At 36.5% G+C, this 27,530-nt stretch overlaps 1 protein-coding gene across 2 annotated transcripts in view; it reads left to right on the plus strand.

Moving 5' to 3' along the window:
* LOC124615439 (rho-associated protein kinase 2) overlaps nucleotides 1-24,689 on the plus strand; it is a 209,116-nt gene extending 184,427 nt beyond the window's left edge. Inside the window, exons 28-29 of one of the 2 annotated variants that reach the window (XM_047143326.1) lie at nucleotides 8,271-8,487; nucleotides 23,384-24,689. In XM_047143326.1, the coding sequence (XP_046999282.1) occupies nucleotides 8,271-8,487; nucleotides 23,384-23,474 (308 nt within the window). In that variant the 3' untranslated portion in view covers nucleotides 23,475-24,689. The remainder of the gene's footprint in view (nucleotides 1-8,270; nucleotides 8,488-23,383) is intronic. The other variant, XM_047143327.1, reaches the window with a different exon arrangement.
* Nucleotides 24,690-27,530: the final 2,841 nt, after the last annotated feature.

Below are 27,530 nucleotides of genomic sequence, written 5' to 3' on the forward strand. Positions count from 1 at the left end.
CGCTGCAGAGTGAAAATCTCATTCTGTATAGTGATGTGTTAACAAGTCATATGAAGAGGAAGAAATGCAAATCTACAATTGAACTTTCAAAGAAATGTATACCAGTTTCTTGTTTTGTAAGAAAAAGCAGGAGGTTGTGTTAGAGAGTCTTTACATCTGGAAAGTGATGAACAAGTACCAAGTCTTACAGTGCAAGCATAATATTCGTCAAATGCTACTTCTGATAGTTTATGCAAGAGGAATTCTCTTAAGGTATCTTTATCATCAGAGCAAGCAACAAAAACTGAAATTGTATGGTGCCTGAATGCTGGTACTCAGCATAAGTCTTTGTGCAACATAGCAGATATTGTTTCTGTTTTCAGTGATGTTTCCAGGCAGTGAAACTGCACCAAAACTGCTTCCGGAGCATACCAAATTTGCATACACAATTGTCCATGGTCTTGCTCCATATTTTAGCGAAAAAAAGTGCCTGTATTATTGCATGCTATGATGAAAGTTTAAATACACTTGCTCAGAAGATGTACTTGGTTCTCAGATTTTGGAATGGTAAGAAAAACAATGTCTCTGTGAGGTACTTAACATTTGTTTTTGTAGGACACATAACAACCCAAGCCTTTTAAGTGGGCTAAAAAGTTTTCTGGGTAAACAAAACATAAAGTAAGTTACACAGTTATTGATGGATGGTCCAAATGTCAATTTTGAAGATATTGGAAGACTTAACATGTGAGTTAAAACAATCCCAGAGTACAATGCATTTAAACATCGGTACATGCAGATTACAAACACTGCCTTTAAAGCAGGCTTTAAAAACACAGATTGGAATATAGTAGAGTTTGTATGAGCATTGCATTATTTATTTAAGTATGTGCCAGCAAGAAGAGTTGATTATATTAACGCTACAGGTTCCAGTATACACCCATATAAATTTTGTTCAGTGAGATGGCTGGAAAATGTAAATGTAGCTGAGCAGTCTACAGGGTGTTTCAAGATGAATATATGAGTTTTAAGGCTTTGTAGGACATATTACATTCACCTTAAAATTGTAAATAATACAACAAATGAAAGAGAAACACAAACAGTTTTCTTAAAATCGTTCAGTGTGAACACCGATCACACATCGCGTCGCTACGCGAGTTGTTCTGAAACCTGGATCAATGTGTCGGGAGTAACTGTTGCAATAACACTGTTTCTAAAGTCGGCTAGATCAGCTTGTATTGGAGGTACATACACATGATCGCGTCAGATTGATTGCTCAACAGCAGATTTTCGATGCTGCTATTTCTTTGGAGGAATAGCAGATGTATAATGAAACAATTTATACATGCATATAAAAATGCTCGTTCTCATTAAAAGACAACAAAAGGAAAAGGCAGTGCATAAGAAGAGAATTTCTGAAGAAATTAATCTTCTTACATTCAAGAAGTTAAAATTATTAACAGGTACAAAGGGACGTACCACTCATTAAAGAAAAAATGCAATATCTTAAAAAATAGTGTTACATAAAACTTTCTTCCTTATGGTTTTATACATTAGAGACTTCTACATTCAGTTTCTGCCCCAAAAAAGACTGTTGGGGAAAAATATAAAAGAACTCTGAAAAAATTGCGGAAAAAACTTTTTTTTTTTTTTAGTGTCTTGAAAATGTATTGTAACATTGCTTTCCATGACTTGAAATTCTTCAGAAATTTCTGGATAAATGTCACAGGTGAGTGACATTTCTGTCATCTTCACACACATTTTTAGTATTAATCTGGAAAGTAAGTCCATGATGATTCTACCAGTGGAAGTATTTGACAGTTTTTACATATTACATTGTTCTTCAGCTGTCAATCAAGAAAATAATGTGTGTTGGAGTGTCTACTTTCATGGCTGTGGTGGCATGCTGTTATTTGCAGTAAGAAAAGTTTGTAGACCATTTATTCCTATAAACTGAAAGAATTCTGTAGAAATTTGGCAAGCAAGAAACTATAAATTATTCTCTGATGTTGTATCTGGTTAGTCTCACAGTTGTTTAAACTTTTCTCTTATTTGCAAAATTTATTTGGTTCTAATTTAGTTATTTTTTTAAAATTCCACTCTCAATTGCATATTTTCTTCACTCATTTCCACTCAGATAACAAATAATTTTTTCACTCATTAATTTGTACCTCTTATTAAGCATCCTATCTATCATTTCAGAAATTAATTAATTTCAGAACAGTCACTTTCTTTTAATGATCATCTTTGATCTTCTATAACAATTTATTCAAGTTATAATAATTTCGACTAACCTCTTCAAACTTAGTATTCTGAGCTCTGGCTTATTATATTTTCTCTAGTCTGGGGCCCTGTGGGATCACAAAGCATTCTGTCTCATTTGTATCATATTTTTGGGGTAACTCCAAAAACCGAGAAAAAATTTTTAGAGTACAGAAGCGTATGATAAGAGTAATGTGTAGTGTAAATCCAAGAACTTCATGTTGAAACTTATTCAAAGAATTGGGCATACTAACCGCAGCTTCTCAGTATATTTATTCCTTTATGAAGTTTGTTGTAAATAATACATTTCTTTTTTCCAGTTAACTACTTAGTACACAGTATCAATACTAGGAATAAGAACAATATACATAAATATTTAAAATCACTTACTCTTGCCCAGAAAGGAGTCCAGTATTCAGCAACGCATATTTTCAATAAGTTACCAACAACCATTAAGAGTTTAGTTTCAGACGTGGCACAATTTAAACATAATTTAAAAGAATTTTTGGTGGCCAACTCCTTGTACTCCATCCATGAATTTCTCAACAAGTGCAATAGACCATTTTAATGAAAATTTATTGTACTTTAATTTTGACAGTACTTGGTTATGACAGCCAAGTAACTATCTACTGTGTGAATGATGAATGTATGGAAAACAGATGTAAGTCTTAAGTCTGTAAATAGTGGAAGTTTAATTTTAAATCTTGTACATAATTTGACTGTTCTTAACTGAGGATCATTAAAATGAATGATTTACTTTAATTTTTGACAATACTTGATTGTAAAAGCCAAGTAACTAGCTACTGTGTGAATGATGGATTTAATGAAAGCAGATGTAAGTATTAAACCTGTAAATATTAGAAGTTTAATTTTAATTCATGTACATAATTTTACTGTTTATTGACTGAGGATCATTAAAATTAATGAAATTCAAGTGTTTCTAATTACATTTTTGTAATGTGTTTATCTGACATGTTCCACACGCAGGAGGATCCCCTCTTTTATGGGTCTATGGAATGAATAATTAATCTAATTTTGTGTTCTTCCTTCAGTCCGCCTTCTATTTCGCTTTTGGTGTGGAGTTTTATTGTCCCACTTGCATATAGTATTTCAGGCATGATTACTATGTTGCAGAGTCTGCAGTCTTTTCCTTCACCACTCTTTCTTCCCCTTCAACCCTTCTGCCTGAAGAAAGAGCCACTGGATCTGAAAGCTTCCATAATTACAGCTTTCTTTTGTGTGTGTGTGTCCTGCTGCTGCTTGGGGAGTAGATTTTTTATCAATCCAATTATAATATAGAGTCAGATCTTTGTGTGAATGGACAGACACTTCTTATTATATATGCCACATGTGCTCGATTCACTTTTTGTGGTCTAGTCTTCTACCAGATCTTTCTTCCTCATGCAGGTTTGAGGATTTCATCTAGATACTTGAAATGTGCAACTTTTTTTATTTTGCTGTATGTTGTGTCTAATTTTTTATATTTTTAATTTCGAGCAGAATAATTCAGACTTCTGGTAAGAGATTTTCAGGCCAACATTGTCTGCACATTGTTTTAGTATTTTTATTTGTTTGGTGGTTGTTGCTTCATTGTCTGAGAGTATGGCCATGTCTGATAGTATGGTCCTGTGCAAAAGCAAGGTTTGAGATTTCTGTTCTTTTTCAGTTCTTCTTCCCATTCCCTCATTACTTTGTCCAGTGCTATGTTCAATAATAGTGGGGATAATATGCTGCTGTGGTGTACTCCAGCTTTGATCATGAAGGGATCAGACATTTCACCTATGAATTTAGCTTTTGCTGCTATGTCAGCCAGTATCTGTTCAGATAGTAGTATTGTTTTTGGATTGAGTCCCTGTTCTTCGAAGACATTGAACAAGGATTGTCAATCAATGGAATCATGTATCTTCTTGAAATATGTGAAGGTGCAAGTGATTGGAGCATACCTGATGGTCTTATATTTTGGAATTGTTTTCAGAACAATGAACAACTGGGCAGAAGCATGTCTTGTACTCGCCAGTTTTGTGTCCTGATTGTTCTTGTTTTATCTGGAGGAAGAGAATTTTTAAGTGACTTATAACAGGGAGATACCTCTGTAGCTGTTCACATTTGTCCTATCTTCTTTTTTGTCCAGTGGGAGGATAAGTGGCCATTTGCAATCACCAGGAAGTTTTTCTCTATGCCAAATATTTGTAATTATTTGTGTAAATTCCTGTAGAGACTTTGATCTGATGTTCTTTAACTGTTCTACAATGTTGCTGTCTTCATGGGATATCTTTTTTTTAATTTAAATGTATGATTGTTGGTGGGAGTGATCCTGGGTGAGTGGAGATGCATTTCTGTATTGGGACTTGTATCAGGTTTGGGGAGTTAAGGAGATCAGAAAAATACATGCCAGTTCCTGCAGTTCTCTAGAGTAGTTAGTACGAGTTCTCCAGCTTGTTTTTTTGAAGCATATGTTTGGAGCTCTGTGCATGTGGGCCTTCCTCATGAAAATCCTTTAGAATTCTGTCATGTTTGGTTGCAGAAGTTTTCCTCATCATTTGCCCGATGATTTCTGCATCCTGTTTTCTGTACTTGTTAAAATTATCTAGGCTTCAAAGGACTTTTTACTGTTATATTTTGGAAATCTTGTTTGCATCTCTCTGATGCACTTTCACTTTCTGAATCCTCGCATTTTGTGTAGTGTTCTTTTTCTGTGGTGTTAGTTCTTTTGCTTCTTATGTGGTCTTTCTGTGAAATTCTTTCCATGTGTTTACTTGTTGTCTTTCCATTCCTTTGTTAAGTTGGATTTTATTATCTTTTTTGTGTCAAATGTCCCTCTGTGTGCTCTTTTCTGATAGATTTTCTTTGGTGCAAATTTTAATTTCTTTCTGTTTTTATGGAGATTTCCTGAGGGATGTTAGTATGGTCTTCAGGTTGTTTTGTTGGCATAGCTAGATGACTCTCATACCTTGTGTGTGTGTGTGTGTGTGTGTGTGTGTGTGTGTGTGTGTGTGTTTTCACCACAGTTCTCTGGCAACTTTTTTCTCTGCTGCTTTGTGCAGTGGACCTAGCAGACTTTTTATGTCTTCATGGGGTATTTTGACCATTGCTGTCTCTATGATATTAACAGAATCTTCCATCGGTTCTTGATAGAAAACATTATAATGAATGAAAATCACCAGTTTGCTTTTGTTCTACAATATCTCTATGGTTGCCAAGAATTTCTCTGTTGATTTGAGGTCCTTCTAATCTTGTCATCTCCATTAGTGGTGTATTTCTTGTTTGTCTACTGTAGAAGTATTGTTGTTAACCTGCTGTTTTTGGGGAGACTTCTCTGATCAAATTGAACATCTTTTTGTGTATTATGAAGGCCAAGTACAGAAGGGGAGCAAGCCGGTGACTCATTTTTTTGTCTTGCTCTTGAAGAAATGGGAAGTTTCGTAATCCAATGTGTCTTCATCTGTTATGCACACTTCCTGTATTTTTTTCTTTATCGAGCTCCATTGTTAAGTTGTGCAGCTTTCCTGGTGGGATTAGTGTGTTTATGTTGAAGGTTCCAAAGAATGTGTAAGTTTTGTGTGGAAGTTTGCCAGAGAACTCCAGTTTTCTCTGTGATCGTGTAAGTCCAGTTCCCCAGAATCAGAGTTCCTTGTCTCTGTTTGTTGACAGATGGATTGCTTACCACCTAGGGTTTTGTTGTTGTTGTTGTTGTTGTTCTTCTTCTTCGCACAAGTCTTGGTTGGTTCTAACCTTGTGGGTACTGTGTTTGCTTTTGGAAATTAGAACCAGGGATTGTTAGTTCCTGGGGCATTCATTTGCAGCCACATCCTCTGGATGGATAGGCACTGACTAGGAAGCTGACCATTCTGGGTATCATTATGCCTGGATTTGTTATGATGTTTTTGACGTTTTTTTTTTTTTTTTTTTGGTTTCTCACTAAAGTTCTCAGCTTATTTTTTGTATCTCATATTCTGTGTACTAGCATGCTAATGCTCAAGGCTTAGGCCCCTATTACACGATGAGCGTAAACCGTACACCAATGCACCAGTGCCCCAAGTGTGCATATCTGTAACTACAGGCTGGTTCACGTAGACCTATTACGCCATCCACACGGGATATATCTGGTGCACATGCACAGTAGGCAGTAATAACGTGCGAAACAAAGGGGCTGTGTGACATATTGGAACGTCATTTGTTCAAATTATGTATGTGAGCTCAAGGTCCCTAGTTAATAGAAATAGTTTCGTATCGTTAGTTATTAAGTAATTATTATTCTATTATGTAGGTTACTACTGTTCTGAATTTCAGACTCAACAGTTAGTTTTATATTATGACACTTGGTTACACAGGTACATGTATATCTAAATTTACATTTTGCACATGGAGGACCAATTTGTTTTTGGAGCTGTTGCCCCAGCAGTGGCAGTACATTTTTGGATTAGGGCAGAACGACGATGAAAGCGAAAAGCCAGACATTGTTGAGTTCGATCCTGGCTGAAAAGAAGGAACGAAGGCATATTTCTTATGAAAGAACTGAGGCTGGAAGATCCGCAAGAATTTCAGAACTTCGTGAGGATGGACATAGCCTGTTTTGAGAAGCTGCTGTCTATAATAGAAGATGAAATTAGCAAGTGTGACACAGTCATGAGGGAACCTATCTCACGTTCCCAAAAGTAATCATACCAACCTAGATCATTGATAAAATACCAGTGCATGCCCTGATATGTTGCGGGCTGGTTGCAACATTGTTTCCTGGTGATGAGGAATCTTTTGATAGTCCAGCTTTTAGCCACAAAATAGCACAGCTCATCATTTCAAAAGTAGTTGTGGGTTAATGCACTGCACTTTGCAGCAATTTTGAAGGACCAATACTTAAAGGTGCACTGGAGTTATTTTTCCAAGTTTGGAAAATGGAATGCAATGTGCTACTCAGAGTTTTGCAATCATCGTCTGTTGCACTGGGCGAAACTGAATGGTCTTTTTCGCCTAGCACTGCCAGTTTCTCTTTTTATGGCTCGTTGAAATAAAGCAAGAGATGCAATCAAATCAAACCTGAACTTTTGTAAGCTAAGGCATTATGATACAAATTGAGAATCATCATGTCTAACCTCACCTCACCTAACATTATACGCATATTACTCATAAAAAAAAAAAAAAGATTGCCAACATAACGTATTATGATACAGCTGGTTGTACAGACACCTTCCCTCGCTGTATGCCTGCATTAAAACGCTTAACGCCTCTTTGCTCCACTTCCTTTCTGTAATACAAAGTAATCAAAAGAAAAAAAAATGCAGGAAGTCCCCAACACGAAAATTAAAATTAGCTACGAACCACTGACCAATAAGCAAATAACAATCGGAGAGCATTGAGATATCCCTTCTGCGTCTGCGCAAGTTATCGCTACCTAGTGCACATGCACCAATTGATGGCAGTTTAGAACTGCTGTCTATTCTGGCGCACGGATAATATGTCTGCTAATTTTTGTAGTTTCACCCATTCTATTGCTAGATGTCTGTTGCGCTAGACCAATACCATTCACGGTGGGTTGTCGTGTAATACTCCCTTAAAGAAAATGTCCGTTGCTCAGCACCTTGTCCATATACTGAATAGTTATCTTTACTCCTGCCTTTGTTTGGATTACACCCAGACTTTCCAGTATCTTAAATTAATCTGTATTGAACTTGTACCCATTTATTTTAGCTTCTTGTTCACTGCCTTTTTAGCCACTTTCTGATTTTATAGCAGCATAAACCTTCAAAAACTACTTCAGTTACATGACAGAATAGATTGAAGTAATTTTGAAGAAAAAAGATAAGGAAAACACGTTAATCATCAGTGGGCAGTAGCAACTGATAGTAATTCAACAGAAAAATTGTATGCGATTTAATCTCGGAAGATGAGTGAATTATATGATACATTTAGAAAATTAAGGTGCACTCGGAAGTCTAAATGTGGATGGCATTACATGTGCAATTTGTGTGTTATGTAAGATTACTAAGTGTGTATTCATTTTTGTTGTATTAAAACACTCTTCTTACTCGTTACAGGATGTCACATTAAGGTTCACAAAGAGCACCTGGAGAAAAAGGAGGATGCCATTGCACCGTGTAAACTACATTATGATCCAAATTCTGCAAAAGAACTGTTAATACTGGCTTCCAATGTGGAAGACCAGAAACTTTGGATTCAACGACTTGGGAAGAAAATACAAAAATGTGGATACAAGGCCAATAGTGGAATTGATGGAGCCAAAATTTCACCAAGGTGATTAATCTACAAGCGTTAAGTACATACACAACATAGAGAGTGAAACTTGCAAGAAATTAAAATAATAAATTAGATTTTATAACAATTTTTGTGCGGCCGTTTTATGTAGCAAGTGTGTAAACATTAATTTTACAGCTTCAGAATGCCTTTTATTGTTACAATATAATATTTATTTATGTTTAGATGTATTTTTTCTTCATTTTAGAGACATTTTTGGTGGATTTACTAATTAACTTTCTGATATGCCAAAATCTGCTTTGCCTCTCATCTGGTCATAAGGTAGAGGTCACATTTCCACTACACTAACAAAAATTAATTTAGATTGTGAAAAAGGAGGTGTGGAAACTACAAAACTAAAGGACTAGTTAATTTTTTTGTTATGCTCGGTGACTGTTAAGTGGGTCTGCATCATCATATTTGGAAAGCATTGTGCACGTATGAATGAATGATTCAGTCTTGGCAGGGAGATTTCATTTAATACAGTGTGCACTTTGAAAAAGGCTGTACCTGGTGGATGCCTAGGAACCTTCTACATTGGCACAAGGTTTGGAGGGTAATGACATGCCACAGTCACTTAAAAGAATAACATTGCAGCCAGCTATGACTTTCTGGCTAGGATAACGATTAATGACTACATGCTCAAATAAAATGAGGTCTCCATGACAGGAAACATAATCCTTCACTGTCAATGGAGAAATCCAGAGTAACATAATCAGCAAATAAAGTCCCCACCCCTGCCCCCACACTTCAGTTGGTCAAGACAGTGGACAGGAGCTGCAGAGGAGTGAGTTTTAAATTCCTATCCGACCATCCAGATGTAGGTTTTTCTTACTTGATTCAGGCAAATGCTAGATGATTTCTCTGAAAAAGGTGTAGCCCATAGACAATGTGGGATACTGCAGATTTCAAAACATAATGTTTTTCAAGAGTTGTTACACTGTGTGCAAATGCTTGAGAGCTGGGATCTTTCAGCATTTATAAACTGTTATTTTCATCAGCCCGTAACCATAATGAAAATGGAATTGATAAGATATATCCTACTTGCAGTTCTTTCAAACAGAAGGACATTTCATCCACCTTTTGTATTGAACGTGTAAGTGAACTAATGAAGTTGAAGAGTAGGGTTTACGAGTCTGGACAATTCTCTGTTGGGAAGAAAGCTTTTTCTCTTTGAATGATATTGCTTGCAGTGAGTTCCTCATTGAGGAACTGAATAACAGAAAAAGAGAGACGCTGCCTCTTTTCATACAGGCCTGAAATGCTATTTTGTTGAAAGTGGCAAGTGCTTGTCAGGAAGTCTCAAACTGAATGAAGATTCTCACCGCAGCAGTGTGTTGTTTATTAAAAGTTGCTTGAAGGTTGGAGAGTTTAGAGGCATTTCCTCTGAGGGCCAAACTTGTAACTTTAGGTAATGCTTTACCTTTGGATGTGGATGAATCTGTACAATTGGATGAGTGGAAACTCCTCTGAAGCTGCCCAGACAGTTGATAAATACTGGTCCTGTATTTTTAATTTAAGGATTTCTTCAAACTTTTTAATATATCCCACTGTAATAAAACTTGTAAAAGCAATACTTTGTTTGTCTCATGGTATTGGTTTGATAGAAAGAGGATTTTCTCTTTATGGTCAGATATTAACAAATGATAAGGTAAACATGAGTGAACAGTGTGGTTTAAATTCAATATTGAATATTTTATCTGACATGGAATTGTACAGCCATCAGGCACCCTTGCTTACTGTTATTGACAAACTTCTACTAGTGGCCAGAATTGCATACCAAATCTATAAAAGCTACATGGAAGAAAAAATTAAGCAAGAAGAGATGTTGAAGGAGACTGACGTAACGAGCATTGGGAAAAAGAACAGAAAGGTTGCTGCTGATCTGAATGAGTTGACAAAAACTTTGTTTCAGAAAAATAAGGAAAAGCTGCTGATCAACTGCTTGAAGTAGCCACCAAGTGCTTTGAAGAAAAATTACTCTAGCCCAGTGTGTGCTAGTTGGAGTTAAAAGGATTAGAAGTAGAGAAACCAAAAATCAAATCAAGTGGCTACAATTGCAGAAGAGGCTACAATTGCAGAAGACATTAAACAGAAAACAAGTAAAATATCATCCTACTTTAAGAAAAAGTAAATTGTGTCTTTGTAATTGCCACAATCTCTGATATTGTGGTCATATTAAGACTGCTGAATTTGATTTATAATTCGAGTTTTTATTTGATTTATAATTCCAGTATTACGATATGTAAAAGAACAATAAGAAATAAAATAAAATTGTGATGGAAACAATAGTCATACCCCATCAAAATGATTATTTGAAAAGTTGTTTTCATATTACCTGATTGCAAGTGGTCTAATATTTTTGTTGTGTGTACATTCCCCAATCAATTCTGGTTGAAGCTAGCAGCTGTGATAATGATATGTTTGCAAATTAAAAACAGCTGTGGTTTCACTTTATTTATATACTGCTAACTCATTTCACCCTTTTTGGTCATCTTCAGAACAATAAGTATGTGTCTGCTGATGTGTGTCAATCAAACTATGAAGTCAAAATATTCAAGTCCTAAGACTAAGCATAAAAGACCAAGCTCTGTGTATACAGTATGTGATCAAAAGTATCCAGACACCCCCAAAAAATACTTTTTTCATATTAGGTGCCACCTACTACCAGGTACTTCATATCAGCGACCTCAGTAGTCATTAGACATCGTGAGAGAGCAGAATGGGGCACTCTGCGGAACTCTCAGACTTCAAACTGGGTCAGGTGATTGGGTTTCACTTGTGTCATACATCTGTATGTGAGATTTCCACATTCCTAAACATCCCTAGGTACACTGTTTCTGATGTGATAGTGAAGTGGAAGCATGAAGGGGCGTGTGCAGCACAAAAGCGTACAGGCTGACCTTGTCTGTTGACTGACAGAGACAGCCGACAATTGAAGAGGGCTGTAATGTGTAACAGGCAGACATCTATCCAGACCTTCACACAGGAATTCCAAACTCCATCAGGATCCACTGCAAGTACTCTGACAGTTAGGCGGGAGGTGCGAAAATTAGTAGTGTTAGTGTCATGACTTTCCATGAGGCATCGGTGCTGGTATGACGACGTAGTGTTGAAACATAAGAAGCATCAGTATGTGTTGCAAGTGCAGGTAGTCAACATGCGTCTGGACAAGGTGAGCAGGGCTTTACTTATAAAGCCATTTGATAAAACAGCAGCAATAGTGCTGCTGCTCTTCATGTGTAACGATGCATTGAAGGAGTGTGGAGATGTACTCTTTTCGCACTGGTGTTGAAGAACATGAGTAGGAAGTTCAAATTAACTGGTGATTTGGGAATTGCTTCTAGAAGCCAGTGGCCAATTGCACTACAAATCATTGGAGATGCTACTGTTGCCATGGGTAAAAATTCCAGATGCAATGTGCAATCTTTATGGAATGCACAAATTGTGTCACAACAGCTGAACATTCCAAGGTCCACTGTTTGAAAAGTGCTGTGAACAGTTGCAAAATGGTATCTGTAAAAACCTAGTGGATGCATGGTCATCACATTAAGCAACATTTGTAACCTGGAATGGAAATGTAGCATGCAATTAACTACTGTTTCCTTCTCATGTGGAAATTAAAATGTGTTTCTTTCAATAGCTTATTTGTTATTTTTCTCCCCATGTTCTTACAAATGTTTCCACAAAGTTTCATTGTCCTACAATCACTAATTTTTCATGAGGGTCCTCTCAAGTAGCAAATGTTTGATTATAACTACTGCACATTTTCAGTAATAAATATGGCTTGCTTGAGCCTAATTATCATTAGTAGAAACATTGCATTGAGTTTGTTACTATCTCTTATGATGTAGTTTTGTTTCATAGTTTCATGTTTCACATCTCGTCTGTGCCTGTCATATTGAGTTTCAACATGCTGGTCAAGGCTGCAACTCAAATTGCAACATTTGGTGCCATGCACAGTATTTTTATATTTATTTGTGAGTCTTAGAAAAAGTTGTCACTAAGGAAATTAGGTATATTATTTAAATGTTTCATGTCCTTGTAGAAAGATTTAACAATGGCATATTTTAATCTGGCCTGAGACACATCCTATGCTGGTGTTTTAAATTTTTTCATGCATAAATTTTATAGAAAAACTACTTTGAAATAGTGACAAAGATTTATAATGAAAATATACATTTTGCACAACATCTCATCCTTCCATTCCAAGTCTTTTTATTTTACTTTTAAAATATTGTATCCTGAAATCATTAGTAAGCCTCACTATTGTGCGAGGAAATGTATGTTGGTACATTGTTCATTTGTATCAGTTTTCAGTCATGCCCAAAATGAGTGTTGAGAGAGGGGTAAATAGAAAATGCAGGCATGATCTATAGGGGATGCAGCAACCGTTGTAATAAATGAGCAGGAAAACTGTGACATGTCACCTATTATTTGATTTATTTGACTAATTTTGATCATCAGATGTGAGTATTTTGAGATGTTCAGTATGCTAGTGGTGACACATTAGAGGTTTAAAGCACTGCTAGGCACCATCATTAATACAAAGCTCTCCAGCATCGTTCTGTATGAAGAAGGTGGGCAAGAGAACACCTGGAATAGTATCTGTGGAACAACGGCATTGGGTTCTCTTAACTAATGACTGCCAGATTTGTCTAATACCTGATGATCTTTGAAGAAAAGCCTTGTGATAGTCTAATGCTTTGATGACGTAAAGTGTGAATGTGGGTGTGGGTTGTACTGATTTATTTTCTCAAACCACATTCTACTTCTTTGAGATGACTGACTTGGGGTTTGCAGCCACTCTTCTTTACTGGGTAACCGGCTGCTGGAAACACTCTTGACTTCTTCTCTGTTGGAACTTTCAACCCTCTTTCTACTAGTGAAATGAGTAGCTATACAAACTTTACATTTTGTCAATCAATGATGTATTTGACTTTCAAGCACAATAAAATTTCTCGCTTTCAACATAATATGTAACTTCAGTAAGTCTCTTGTACAGACGTATGTTAGAAACAAATTGATTTACATTCGAAAGCAAGTCTGGTTTGACACCATGACTTTCAGAAAAGGAGATTGAAAAGATGTCTTGCCTCTAACAAGACTGAGTCAAGAGTCTATATGAGTCTTTTTCAACTGTTCTTGTTTCACATAACAGTAGTCAGTGACACAATAAGTATAAAGCTGCATATAGATTGCATGGTTCTTCCACACACACTCACTAACACATCTGTGAATTACCACACAGACGCACGCGCGCACACACACACACACACACACACACACACACACACACACGTGATGCACAGTAGGTAGGATTTTTCCATCCCACACTAGTATCTAGAATATCGTGTGTTCGAGATGGTAGAGGGCTGAGTGGTTCTAGAATTTCCACAGAAATTCTCAAATCACTACATATCCCCCCCCCCCCCCCTTCCCCCTCCAGACCGAACATGCAATATTTTAGAAATAATCATTATTCACATAATATCACCCATAACAACATTTCATATCTTAACAGGATACGTTTCTTACATATGTTTATATACATATCTTTCCTTTGAGTAACAATTCTCTGTCCTTTCTTGCACAATCTTTCGCTTATTTTTTCTCTACTCTCTTCTTATTTTACTTTGTTATTAAGACATGAGGATTTATTTGTTGTTTTAGTCAGCTTTACTAATACTTAGTAACTGTGAGCACTCTTTTTCTTTTCTTTAACTTTTTGTTTTAAATCGTAAACTTTAGGTGTTTAGGACACATGAGTAATCTTCTTTTTTCTATTCTTATCTTTTGTACTACCTTTTTCCTAGTATGTACTATTTTCATTATTTGTAGCTTGGAAGAACTCTGGGCGAAGTGAAAGTGTTCTTTTGACACTCATTTACTTCATGAAACACAATACTGCTAGTTGTTCATAGAATTTACACTTTCCAGAGTAATTCCTATAAAATTTGTGACATTTGTCACGATACTGTCCCCTTCTCCTAGGATCAGCACCTATTCCTTACTTGTGGGTTGACCTTATGAGAGCATTTCCTCTTTCCATTCTGGCAGGTACGCCCCTTCCAAAATATCGTCTGCCCTTTATGCTTAGTGAATGCCGGGTACACCCCCCTTATCCTTTCTTAGTAGGACTCACGGTTCATTATCTTAATATAAATTTCCATGTATACCATAATTATATTCTGGTAATGCTATAAATCTATTTTAAACTTAGCATTCATTCTTTAATACATCATTCACTCCCTAGAGTCCTCCTCTACTTATCAACTTCTATAGTTTCAACAGATATTATGTCTGTATATACTACTTATGTTCCACTATCCTTCAATTCATCAGATTTTTATTGCACTGACGCTTAATGATCAACCTGACTAATTCTACTCCTACTTTCGTTTTCTTTCTTTGCTCATGCCTCTCTCTTATTTATCCATTACTCATTACTACTTTATAGTTGTTTGTTACACATGTGCACCTTTTCTTATGTATATTCGATGTAGAACCATCATAACTCCCCATATATATGCACATAATTCCCTGTGTACACACCTTTTCCCCTACAACACCTGGCGGTTCTCACAGCGTGACAGGCTTTGTCTTATATAATTTAATGTTTGTGTAGAAGTGTATATTTGTGTATATGTGGATGTGTGTTTGTGTAGTCTGATTCTTCAGCCTTCTTATCTAAAGATAAGCTGTAGGTTACTATTAACCATGGAAATAAGAAAGGACTTCAGCGATAGAAGTTTATGAATATGGAAAGAGGGAAAAGACAGACAGGTCCTCAAGATGAGAAGTAAGAAAGGAAAAAACAGATGTGGTTGCTAGGATCGAAGAAGAGAAAGAAGATAGCCCCAAAGACAGGAAACCCTTCCCACCCCCTTTCCCCAGGATCCCTAACTCTCAGGTACTTGAGTGAGATGTCGGAGGAGGGTTGGTGTTAAATCGTCTCCTACAGAATGGACTTGTCCCTCCTTCACCCTTTGAGGTCCCCGAAGGAAACCCTAGCAATCCTATGGAAACGGCAAATTAAGAAGAATCAGGCACACTTGTTTGTGAGGATTGTTTGAAAGGTGTGATGTGTGTTCTGTGTTAGTCATGATTTATCTGTTCTTGTAAATCAAGCCTTTAGCTACAATACCCACACCTTTCAAAATTTATACAAACCCTCCCATCTATATCACATCTCGTAAAACATATAAAATACTCTATACAAAATAGAGAAGCTATACACTTCAGTATAACAATTGTTCACTTACCAGGTGTACCGGTATGAAATGAGCGTTAAGATACAAATGTGTCGATATGGAACATTTGTTGTGAACGAGCCTTAATTTTTTTTGTTTGGTTGGTATGACATCTGTCAAAGATATTTAGTATACATAAAGTCAAGGAACAAACATCATCATATGTTTTCATCGTGTTAACAATGTCGAATGTTTTACCAGAAAGTGATGATTTGCGAAAAGCATTAATTTTTTGTTTTCATTTGAAAAAAAGTGCTGCAGAGTAGCATCGAATGCTTGTCGAGGCATATGGTGATCATGCTCTATCAGAAACAACATGCAAAAGATGGTTTCAACGGTTCAGAAATAATAATTTTGATGTAAGAAATGAAGAATGTGAAAGACCACCAAAAAAGTTTGAAGACGTCGAATTGCAAGCAATATTGGATGAAAATGATACTTTGAGTCAGAGGCAAATGGCAGCAATGCTAAATGTTGCTCAACAAACAATTTCCGACCATTTGAAAACTATGGGAAAGATCCAAAAGTTTGGAAAATGGGTGCCACATGAATTGAATGAAAGACAGATGGAAAACTGAAAAACCATTTGTCAAATTTTGCTTCAAAGACATGAAAGAAAATCAATTTTGCATCGAATTGTTACTGGCAATGAAAAATGGATTTATTTTAAGAATCCTAAATGGGAAAAATCATGGGTTAATCCGGGACAACCATCAACGTCGTTGAAAAACCAGATCGATTCGGCAAGAAGACAATGCTCTGTGTTTGGTGGGATCAGAAAGCTGTGGTGTATCATGAGCTTCTAAAACCCGGTGAAACTGTGAATACTAATCGCTACAGACAACAAATGATCAATTTGAGCTATGCATTGATCGAAAAAAAAAAGGCCAGAATGGACCAGAAGACATGGCAAAGTATTTTTTTACACGACTGTGCACCTGCACACAAAGCAAAACTGGTTCAGGATACAATCGAAACACTTGGTTGGGAGCTGCTACCCCACCCGCCGTATTCACCAGATTTGGCCCCTTCCAACTGCCATTTGTTTTCATCAATGGGACACACATTGACTGCGGAACACTTTGATTCCTACGAAGATGTCATAAATTGGGTATCTGATTGGTTTGCTTCAAAAGACGAACATTTCAATTGGCATAGTGTCCACAAATTGCCAGAAAGGTGGTCAAAAGGTATAGAAAGCAGTGGTCAGTACTTTGAATAAAATGTTTTTCCTTTTCAATTCAAAATTAGTGTTTCATTTTCACAAAAAATCGCTCATTTCATACCGGTACACCTGGTAGTCACATCACATTATATTTTACACAAACATAATACTCTATTCAATTTATTTCATCTAGACATCACTTTTTTGTGATTCTCTTAAGTTGTTCTCTATTTTATGGTGATATTCAGTTTTTTAAGCAGTAAGGCTATGATGTCTCTGTCAACGAAACTTTCCAATCCAGACACGTTTGGGACACCACTTCCACCACGTACAATTGCTACTGTTAACCAGCCATTACTATGAGAAAATGTGTCATTCAAATCAATGCTGAAATTCAATCTGCAACCACAAAACACAGAAGGTCCATCTAGCAATGCGTGTGGAGCTACAGATTTAACTGTATTCTTCTTCTTGTCGGCGGCGGTCGTTGACATTTCAACATCTTCAATAGTCTTATATACTGTCTGTTTTGAACGGCGTCTCCAGCGCCTTCTATACGACATCTTGGCGGCGCTTGGCAGCGAGCACGGCCCTTAAAATTACGAGGGCCGTGCGGCCGAGTTTGCCTATGTATTTTAACATGGGACGCGCTACTGTGAGGCTGAGTTAACACAGCGCTCTCGCTGCTGGCGCGCGTCCAAGAGGTTATATAAGCGAGCAATAAGCGCCTGAGCGCCATTCGCGCTGCTGCTGCTGCTGCACACGCAACTGCACTGAACGCTGCCAAGATGTATAGAAGGCGCTGGAGACGCCGTTCAAAACAGACTGTATATAAGACTATTGAAGATGTTGAAATGTCAACGACCGTCGCCGACAAGAAGAAGAATACCATTAAATCTGTTGCTGCACATGCATTGCTAGATGGACCTTCTGTGTTTTGTGGTTGCAGATTGAATTTCAGCATTGATTTGAATGACACATTTTCCCATGGTAATGGCTGGTTAACAGTAGCAGTTGTACTTGGTGGGAGTGGTGTCCCCAACGTGTCTGGATTGGAAAGCTTCGTCGACAGAGACATCATAGCCTACAGTTTTTTAAGCAGTAAGATTATAGGATAGTTTTTGATTTTAAAGGAATTTGGTGCAGGAAAACTATTTTGGTAGAAACACCGAAAACAACTCGGGATCTGACGGTTCTCACACTGCCCATTAACTCAGAATGTTAACATCCCTGGGGGATATACTATTTTACATCCTTTACAATGTATTTCCCCTTTTCTAATCCAGTTGTGGGATCTACTAAAAATAATGTCTTAGGGCGGACCACCGTTTGTGCCCAGTATGGTCCCTCATATTTTTGAAAAAGCTTATGAGTCTCTTCAGAGTCAAGCTGGGAAGATGTTGTTTTATAAGAACCAGGTCATCGACTTGGTACTGAGGTTCTACAGCCTTTTTGTTACAGTTACTTACTCTTTGTAGCGCCTTTTCAATCAAATTTTTAGAAATTATTTCCTGATTTACTTTGTAATTGACACTAGGTTGTTCAGGCTAATTAAAATACTTAATTAAAGGTTCTCCTACAAAAGGTTTACCTATAACATCTAAAGGCCTCAACCCAGTCGATCAGTGGGGTAATTCATTTAGGATAAGTTCAAAGTCCTTAATTTTCGTTGCCCACGAAGTATGTTTTTCATGGCAGTATGTACGACATAATTTCCCAATTTCCTTCATTACCCATTCACATGGATTTGATGACTGATTATAATTGGATATTAACACTTGGTGAATACTTTCTCCTGCTAGGAATTCTCTAAATTTGTTGCTCACAAATTGTGGTCCGTTACCTGTAAGAAACCATTTTGGTTTACCTCCTTCTAGAAAGTATTGTTGTAAACAGTGTATAACTGTCTGCGTTTTTGCTCTCTTAATAGGATATAGTTTAACATATTTTGACCAGTATTCTATGGTAACCAAAATATATGTTACTCCTCCCTTTCCTTGTGGAATTGGTCCAAAGAAATCTGCTGCTGTAAGGTTGTGTAATGACTTAGGGATAATAGGATACATTCTGTATTTCACCTGAGTATTACTCTTTTTTACTTTCTGGCAGGTTTCACAGGTTCTAATCAAAGGTGCTATTTTATGCCATAGTTTCTTGAAATAATAAAATTTATTCATATGAGATATGCATTTTTTGATTCTGAATTGTCCATACCCTGTGTGAACACACTATATAAGTTCGTCTTCTGTTACCTTTGGAATACATAAACGCCAGTGCTGTGATGTTACACTGTCTCTCAAAAACAAGTTATGATCTACAATTTTCCATTTTCCCAATTAATTAGAAGGTAACGAGTTCTAGATACATGTAGAAAATATTTCTGTGAAATAAGGGTCATAATGGATATCCTCTGTTATTCTTTGAACCATCTCTTTTACCCTGTTGTTCGGATATTCTGCTGACATAAAATTAATCGCAAAAATAACGCTGGGTCCTTCTGTACGTTTCGAGTCTTCCATTCCTATGGGTAGCCTCGATAATGCATCAGGTACTATATTTTCGGAACCTTTTACATATCGTATCTTGATATCGTATTCCTTTAGGAAAAGCATCTAGTGCATCAACCTACTGTGTAGTAATCGAGTGCTCATCAGAAAGGATAAAGCTTGATGATCTGTATAAATACGGATTTCTAATCCCCATACTGGTGTTTGATACTTTTGAATACTCCACACAATCGCCAATAGTTCTTTTTCGGTAGCTGTGTAATTTAGTTCATGCTTATTTAGACTACAGCTAGCTAAAGCTATGGTTCTGTGTTCTACGTTACTCGGATCCCATTCTCCTTGGAGAAGTTCAGCAGCCATACCGTAATCAGATGCACCTGTCGAAATTTTAAATGGTTCGCCCATAACTGGATGATGTAATATGGGTGCCTCAACAAGCACTCTTTTAACATTTTCAAATGCATCATTTGCACCTTGAGCCGAAGTCCATGGTACTCCCTTTTTTAATAAACATAAAATTCTCGGTTCGTTTAACTCCTGCCCTCGTACATACTGTCGATAGTGTCTGGGCATCCTTATAAATCCTTTTAATTGTCTTACATTTCTGGGATGCAGACATTTTTTGATAGCTTTTATGCATTCAGGGTCTGGCCTGATTCCCTCTACCCCTACAATATGCCCTAAGAACTTAAGTTCTTGGCATGCAAAAAACGATTTTGACAGCTTCACCATAATACCTTTCCCTTTAAATTTTTTTTAAAGTCCTCCCAAGAGGAAAAATTCTGAATATTTATTGTACCCCATTCTGAGGCTTCCCCTAGAAGGTACCGCACAGCAAATTTGATCTTCTTAGAATCTTTCCATTTTTTTGGTAATGCTTGGTTAAACCTTTTTAAGAAATGGGTCTGATGTACATTTCTGTCCAGCTTAAATTTAGGGAATTGTCTAGATAACCCTGAATTAGCTCCCCATTGTAAATCAGTCACAGCTTCACTAGTTAATACAATGTTAGGTGAAGATACCCTTTTTTCTACTTTATCTTGGATTAGCTTAATCTCTCTCCACAGGTTGTCCATACCCTTTGTGGTATCATTGAGTTCAGAAGAAGGAATAGGCGATACATTCCCGGATGTTATTCTCTCGGTAACTTTTCGATCTATAATTTCCCCAAATTGTTCCTCCAAACTAATTGCATTTATAATGTCAGAGTTGGCTATTTTCTCTTTGAAATTTGTTTCTACATTATGTACTTGTGTATTGACACCTGTAATTTGCGATTGAATGACTGGCATTAACTCATTCTACTTATCTACACTCTCTTGCAAAGTATGCAACCCATGCCTTACATCATTATACTTAATACTGTACACTTTTTCAAAGGATCCTAACTTTTCAATAAGTTCAGATTCTACACTATTACATTGTTCTCAATGTTAAGTTCTAACCTTTTTGACAAATCCTGAAAGATGATATTCTGTTTCTGACTAAAGTCAGTAAACATATGATTTTTGTGAGTAGTTGAGTAGTCAAAGAGTTTGTGAACCAATTCTTTAGATCTACTTTTAAATTATCTACTTTAGTACTTACAGCGCCAAACTCAGTCTTCAAAGCGCCCATATCTTTGCACAGATTATTAAATTCTTTGCTTTGAGAGTCGACCTATGCACTTTAACTTAAATTTGTTGTTTATATATTCAGAGTTTCCCTCTGAGCATTTAAAGCTTCACTCTGGGTATTTAATTGAGAATTTACCAAGCCTAGTTCTTTACTTAGAGTCGCACTTTGAACTTTGATTAAATTTACCAACTCAGTCCAGTTCTTTGCTAACTGTCATGGCCATAGCTGGGTCTTGAGTTTCCCTGACCTGTTGTATATTTTCCATACTCTTGTATGCTGCTTTAGCTCTTGTAAGCATTTAAAACAACTTTAAATATGATAACTACACAAATAAAGTTCATTAAGCAGTATCTTGTACCACTTCGCACTAAAGTAATGAAGTTTTGTTTCACGCTCACCCAGCATAGAATTCTCGTTGCATAGGTGAGCAGATGTGGAGGCAGGCCAGCACCGGTCCATTAGCAGCTGGTGCCGAAGGCATGTTGGTTTCAGCATCTGCGTCCCCACGACGTGTGAGAGAGCAGTATACTCTCTCCACACTATATCTTCTTGGGCGAAGCGTTCTATGCATATTTCTTTTTAGACAAATATGTCGAAATCTTCTGTGCTGTTTTATCTTCGTGAATTTTTCATGTCTTCACTGTTTTTTCACTATGTATTTGCTCCATTAGATACTTGGAACATATTCCAATAATTCAGAGTAAATCCCTTGTCATATTATGTTTTGTTGCTTCTTTTCTCATTTTTGACAGAAAATTCCTGTTTTTCCAGTCCTTTCACACAGGTCACCATGTTCTAACGTTTTGACGACTTAAATTGTGGGTGTGGGTCTGGGTTATACTGATTTATTTCCCCAAACCACATTCCATTTCTTTAAGAGATGACTTACTTGGGGTTTACAGCCACTCTTCTTTACTGGATAACCAGCTGCTGGAAACTCTCTTGACTTCTTCTCCGTTGAATAATGCTAGGTACAGGAACTTTCAAGCCTCTTTCTACTAGTGAAATAAGTAGCCATACAAACTTTAGGTTTTGTCTATCAACGATGTATTTGACTTTCAAGCACAATAAAAATTCTCACTTTCAACATAATATGTAACTTCAGTAAGTCTCTCGTACAGTCATATGTTAGAAACAAATTGATTTACATTCGAAAGAAAGTCTGGTTCGACATCATGACTTTCAGAAAATGAGATTGAAAAAACATCTTGCCTCTAACAAAGCTGAGTCAGGAGTCTATATGAGTACTTTTTCTACTGTTCTTGTTTCACATAACAATAGTCAGTGACACAATAAGCATGAAGCTACATATAGATTCCATGGTTCTTCCATACACACTCACTAACAAAATTATGGATTGCCCGACAGGTACTTGTCGGTGCCATTCGACTGCCACATCTACCTTCTTCCCGCGACTGATTTTAAAAACACACACACACACACACACACACACACACACACACACACACACACAAAAACAAACGTGTGATGCACAGTAGGTAGGATTTTTCCATCCCACACTTGTATCTAGAATATTGTGTGTTCGAAATGGTAGAAGGCTGAGTGGTTCTAGAATTTACACAGAAATTCTCGAATAACTACAATAGTTGTAGAAGATTGTTGAGGCACCAATGCACATTTCAGGCACAAAACCCCAATGGTTCAACAGGAATGGTGATCATTCTGGTTTTCAGGTGTATCATGTAGATGTTGCATACCTCTCATGGCTGTTGAGGATAATTTGAGGGTTGTGCATTATCCCCCAACCCTATTGTCCAACTATGCAGTCAGTATTTTGGTACTGAGTTGGTCTTTCAAGATGATGATGTGCTAGCACTCTGTGCTCACCTCATGAACCTGGCCGAGAAAGCTTAAACCCAGTGTAAATTAGCTTTGCATTGTCGCAGAAACCTTCCTGACACAATCTAAGAAGGGCTGCCATCAGAGTGGCACAGCCTGGAGCAGCAATGTCTTGACCATTTTATTGACTACTTTTTAATCTAATACACTGACAAAATTAAATTGAATAAATTTATCATTTTATTAAAAAGTGTGAAACAGATTTTTTTTAAAAAATCTGATTACAATGTTATGTTCCTCTTTACCAACTAAAGAAGAGACCTAAAAAGATACTTCATGTGTGTGGCTTACTTCATGTTCTTTCATTTATTTATTTTTGGTATCTTATCCACTTTCTTTAGTTTTATAGACAGCATTTAAATCAGTTGTGTATATCTGATTTTTTGGGAATTTATGTAAGTGTAACAGGTAGAATTTACACATACCCTGTGAAAATTAGTTTTGTTTTATCTTTGTCAAATTTTTGTTGAAATGACTGTTTAATTATCTTCCAGAGAATCAACACGTTCATCACTTAAGCCATATATACACCAACAGCAACGCTCTGCAACACTACCTGCAAATGCATCTGCTGTCGGAAAATAAGTGTGAGCTGCTTTCAGAGGTGCAAGTGGCTGTTGAGACTGTGATTGCTAGGAGGCTTATAAGTGCTGTGTAAAGAAATAATTTATTTTTTAACAGTGGCCTAACCAAAGTTTTATCTCTGAATATAGTTGTAACATATTATTAGTAGTAAAAAATAGCTTTATATTTTCTCTTTGATTGAGCTTCACAAGTACAGCAATTTTTATTTGGAAGGGTTTTGTGAGGCTGTGGTCATTATCATTCTTAAGCAAAGAAACTGAAGCAGCAGAAGTGACCCAATGTTTGTGAGGAAAGGGGAGAGGTTTTCTGTTGGCAGCTCATGTTAGGTTGTAAAACATTTGAAATACTTGTTTTACGAGTTTCCAATTTTGGTGTGGTTATGATTTAGGAAAAAAAGGCTCTTAATCAGCATCTTGCCTGTCAGTTTCACATCATAGCCACTTCTGACCTGATTTAGTAAGTGTACAAATATAATTTTTAGTTATACTTGTCATGTTAGTTACAGTAATACAACAGAAAATGTGAGAACAGGTGTAACTCTCACAAAGATTACATTCATGACTGAATATTGAAGCCAAAGTTTTGATAAACATTTTCGCAAGATTTAGACACACATATTTACATCACATAATGCTGTGACCTAGAAATATTGAAGTTTGCTCATAATCATTTTTCTGACATTTACATTCCTTTTCTTTCCACTAGAATGATTCGTTGATTTGTACTTCCAAAGAAAAGGACAAGATTTCCCTTGCTCATTTCACATTGCATCTGTGCCAATTAATTTAACTGTTACAAAAGTTTACAAATTATGTACCATTATATATGAATGCCAAGTTTCAATGAAACTTGTTATTTTATTTATATGTATACATGAATATGTGTAAGGCAGACTTCTGCGGTTATGTACATGTTTGTTGCTGTGTTCCATTTTCACATTGTTGATTACATGTGGAGAATATATATGGACTGTGCCTTTATATCATGCAAAAGAATAAACTTGTGGTACTATTTAGAGTTCTAAGTTAAAGTATTTATGTTTTTCATTTTTTAAAAGGAATAACTTATGTTAAGTTATGCCAAAATTGTGGAATTACCAACTACAATTTTATTTAATATGTACCATAAAACTACTCTTTTGTATATATGACCATAGTGCTATTTGTATATGAAAAATTATGTAAGCAATAAATTTGGCCAAAAGTGGACGTATTTTTAAAATGAGTGTCATTATTATTTTAAATAACACTGAATGCTTCAGGTACCATTTCTCAGTATGTTCCAGTTTGTTTGCACTGCTATTGCTACAACTGTTAAAAAGGGAGGAAAGAGAGAGAATGTTTTATTGGTTTCTTCTGCAATAAACTATTCTCAAGAGTGCATAAAAACACAGGCAAAAAACCTAATTATCCTTACAAACCTTTAAAATATTTTTAATTGGCATTCCTGTTCATTTGAAGTTGACGTACTGTTCTCTACACTAAAACTGTGCATTTTGAGAGAGCCAGCATCGGGACAACCTGAAGTATAACTTAACATCTTATATGCAAATGAAAAACGATATTGCTGAGAACCTTCTGTAGTCCTATAAACAATTACTGGATGTGATACCAGAAGAGCTGTTTTACATGGAAAGTATTTTATGGTTACTGATATACGAAGTCCCTGTTGGTTGTATATTAGGGGGGGAGAACCTAAAAAACCTTCTGCTAGGTAGTTCTACATACTGTTTTGGTTCAGTCAATGAACTGTCATCTTTGTGAAAGCATAGTTGAGATTGGAGTGCATCTACATCTATACTCTGCAAACTACTGTGAAGTGAATGGCAGAGGGTACTTATAATTTTACCAGTTTCCTAGAACTTACGTATCTCAGTATTGTCTCTTGGTTGCAGAATTATTTAATGTGAATAAAGCATTTTACCCTTTTGGGGCATCGTCAGATTGTCTATAAAACAAGAAAACAATCTATAAGAAACAAATAGAGCAAGGGGCATGGTCCTATCTTGTACAACTACACAGATAAAATAAACTACAAGTAATAACAACTTACATAAAAGTAAGTGGATATGTAATCCACCCGTCACAAAGGCATATAAAATGAAAGATGTACAGAAACGTAACTTTGCATATACATTAAACTCTCGCTAATCCAACCCTCAGTAGTCCGGACTCAGTAATCTGTTTTGAAATTGTGGCTTTCTTTACGGTTTGGTTCATGGCTTCTAAAAGAAACAACTTATGCTCGATTTAAGACAGAAACTCGAAATTAGAGATAAGCTGAACTAAGGTTCTTCACAGAAAGCCATTGCTACTGATTACAATGCTGGACGAGCATCAATTTATGACCAAACATGAACAGATGAAGAGATAGTCAAAAGTGTACAGAAAAGTTCAGATGAAAGTGATGAAGAGAACATAGGAGGAGAGAACATGAAGATATCTTATGCTGCTGGTGCTGAAGCTGCAGACATCTTCCTAAAGTCCATTATGCAACAATTGTAATAAACAAGTAGTACTGACGTAATGCTTGTAAAGCTGTTGTGTGATGCAACATACTGCCATCGCGTATCGTCATTTGGACAACTAAAAATTTGGGAAGTCTTCCATAATGACTGATACTAATGTATATGTATTCACTCATGGAGTAAGTTTGTCATGAAAATGAATGTACCTTGGGGCTTCATAAAATATAATCCTTATGTGTTTACCCTAAATTTAAGACACTCTCCAAAATCCAGCACTTCTGCTAATCCAGCACCCATATGCACAAGGAATGGCCAGATTAGCAAGAGTCTAGTGTAATCCATCCATCATAAAAACATATATGTGGCAAACAAAAGAGAAGGAAATGTAGTTTTCAAAGGAAATTTGTGGAAATGCATTTCTTCCATCCATTATTGGCATTTACAGCATTGGGCATTGTATGTAGCCAAAAATCTCGGGTTTACAAACTTTACACCATCAGTGGGATTTATTACTAATTTGAAAAAGGAGTTTTGTATAACATCACACCATGCAACCATGCTCCAAGCATAGAAAGATAAGGATGATGAAGAAGAGGTAATTCTTTGAATTCTATGAATTCTTGAGTTCAAAAATTTATTGCTGAAGTCAGTGTGTGCATCATGACAGAAAGCATCCAAATGGTTTCTGGACAGAACTATGATCAGAGTCAGTTCAGCCATGAGCTTTCTTGTGAAGGGAAGCTATCGATGAAAAGAGAGAGAAAACTGCCTTGATACAGCTAACAGTTAACAGGGCAACACACAGCTACACAATCAATATTTTTAAATCAGTGTATGGACAATTGGTACACAAACACTATATATGCTTCCAAGAACCAAATGGAAAGTTTGGGCCCTGTATGTCAAGGGAAATAGAAACACGTTGCCCTCCAAATGTCTTTATAGATGCAAGCATGAGTGGGAAAATACAAAAGAACATCTGAAGACTTTTCTTGTCAGTTTCGAATCCACAGTTGTCGACAAAGTCACTAGTACTTAGTGACTCCTGGCTTGGAGATAAGGTTTAACTAGTACTACTGGAGGCCTGTGGAAGCAAAAATGTGGTTTTAAAAATCATGCTACCTAAAAGTACAAAATATGCACAACCTCTGGATGTGTACTTGTTTAGGAAATATAAAATATATGCCAAGAGAATAACAGACTTCCTTAAACAGCATTCCAGAAACATGCAGCCAGAACTGTATGACAGATTCTTTATAATTAAAATGCATTCTGTCATTTACAACCAATTATCTGTAAAAGCAAATAGACCAATTCTTCGTTACACATGGTAGAACATTGGCTATGATATTAGGAATTGGTGGACAACTTCAAAAGTGTCAATGGCGTAGCTTTCAGCACTAGTATTATTTAATGTGCACTTGTGACATGTAATCAACTCACTCTTCTTCACTGTGCATTTTGTTGTCATTCATGCTGCTTTCAGCATTTTGTCAAAAGTTCTCACTTGCATTTATAGTTAATATATCTGTATTGCACTTGGCTTCTACAGTGACATCTGCAGTGACATCTAGAACATGGTTGCAGGG

Source organism: Schistocerca americana, chromosome 5 (genome assembly GCF_021461395.2).
Source record: "Schistocerca americana isolate TAMUIC-IGC-003095 chromosome 5, iqSchAmer2.1, whole genome shotgun sequence".
NCBI lineage: Eukaryota > Metazoa > Arthropoda > Insecta > Orthoptera > Acrididae > Schistocerca > Schistocerca americana.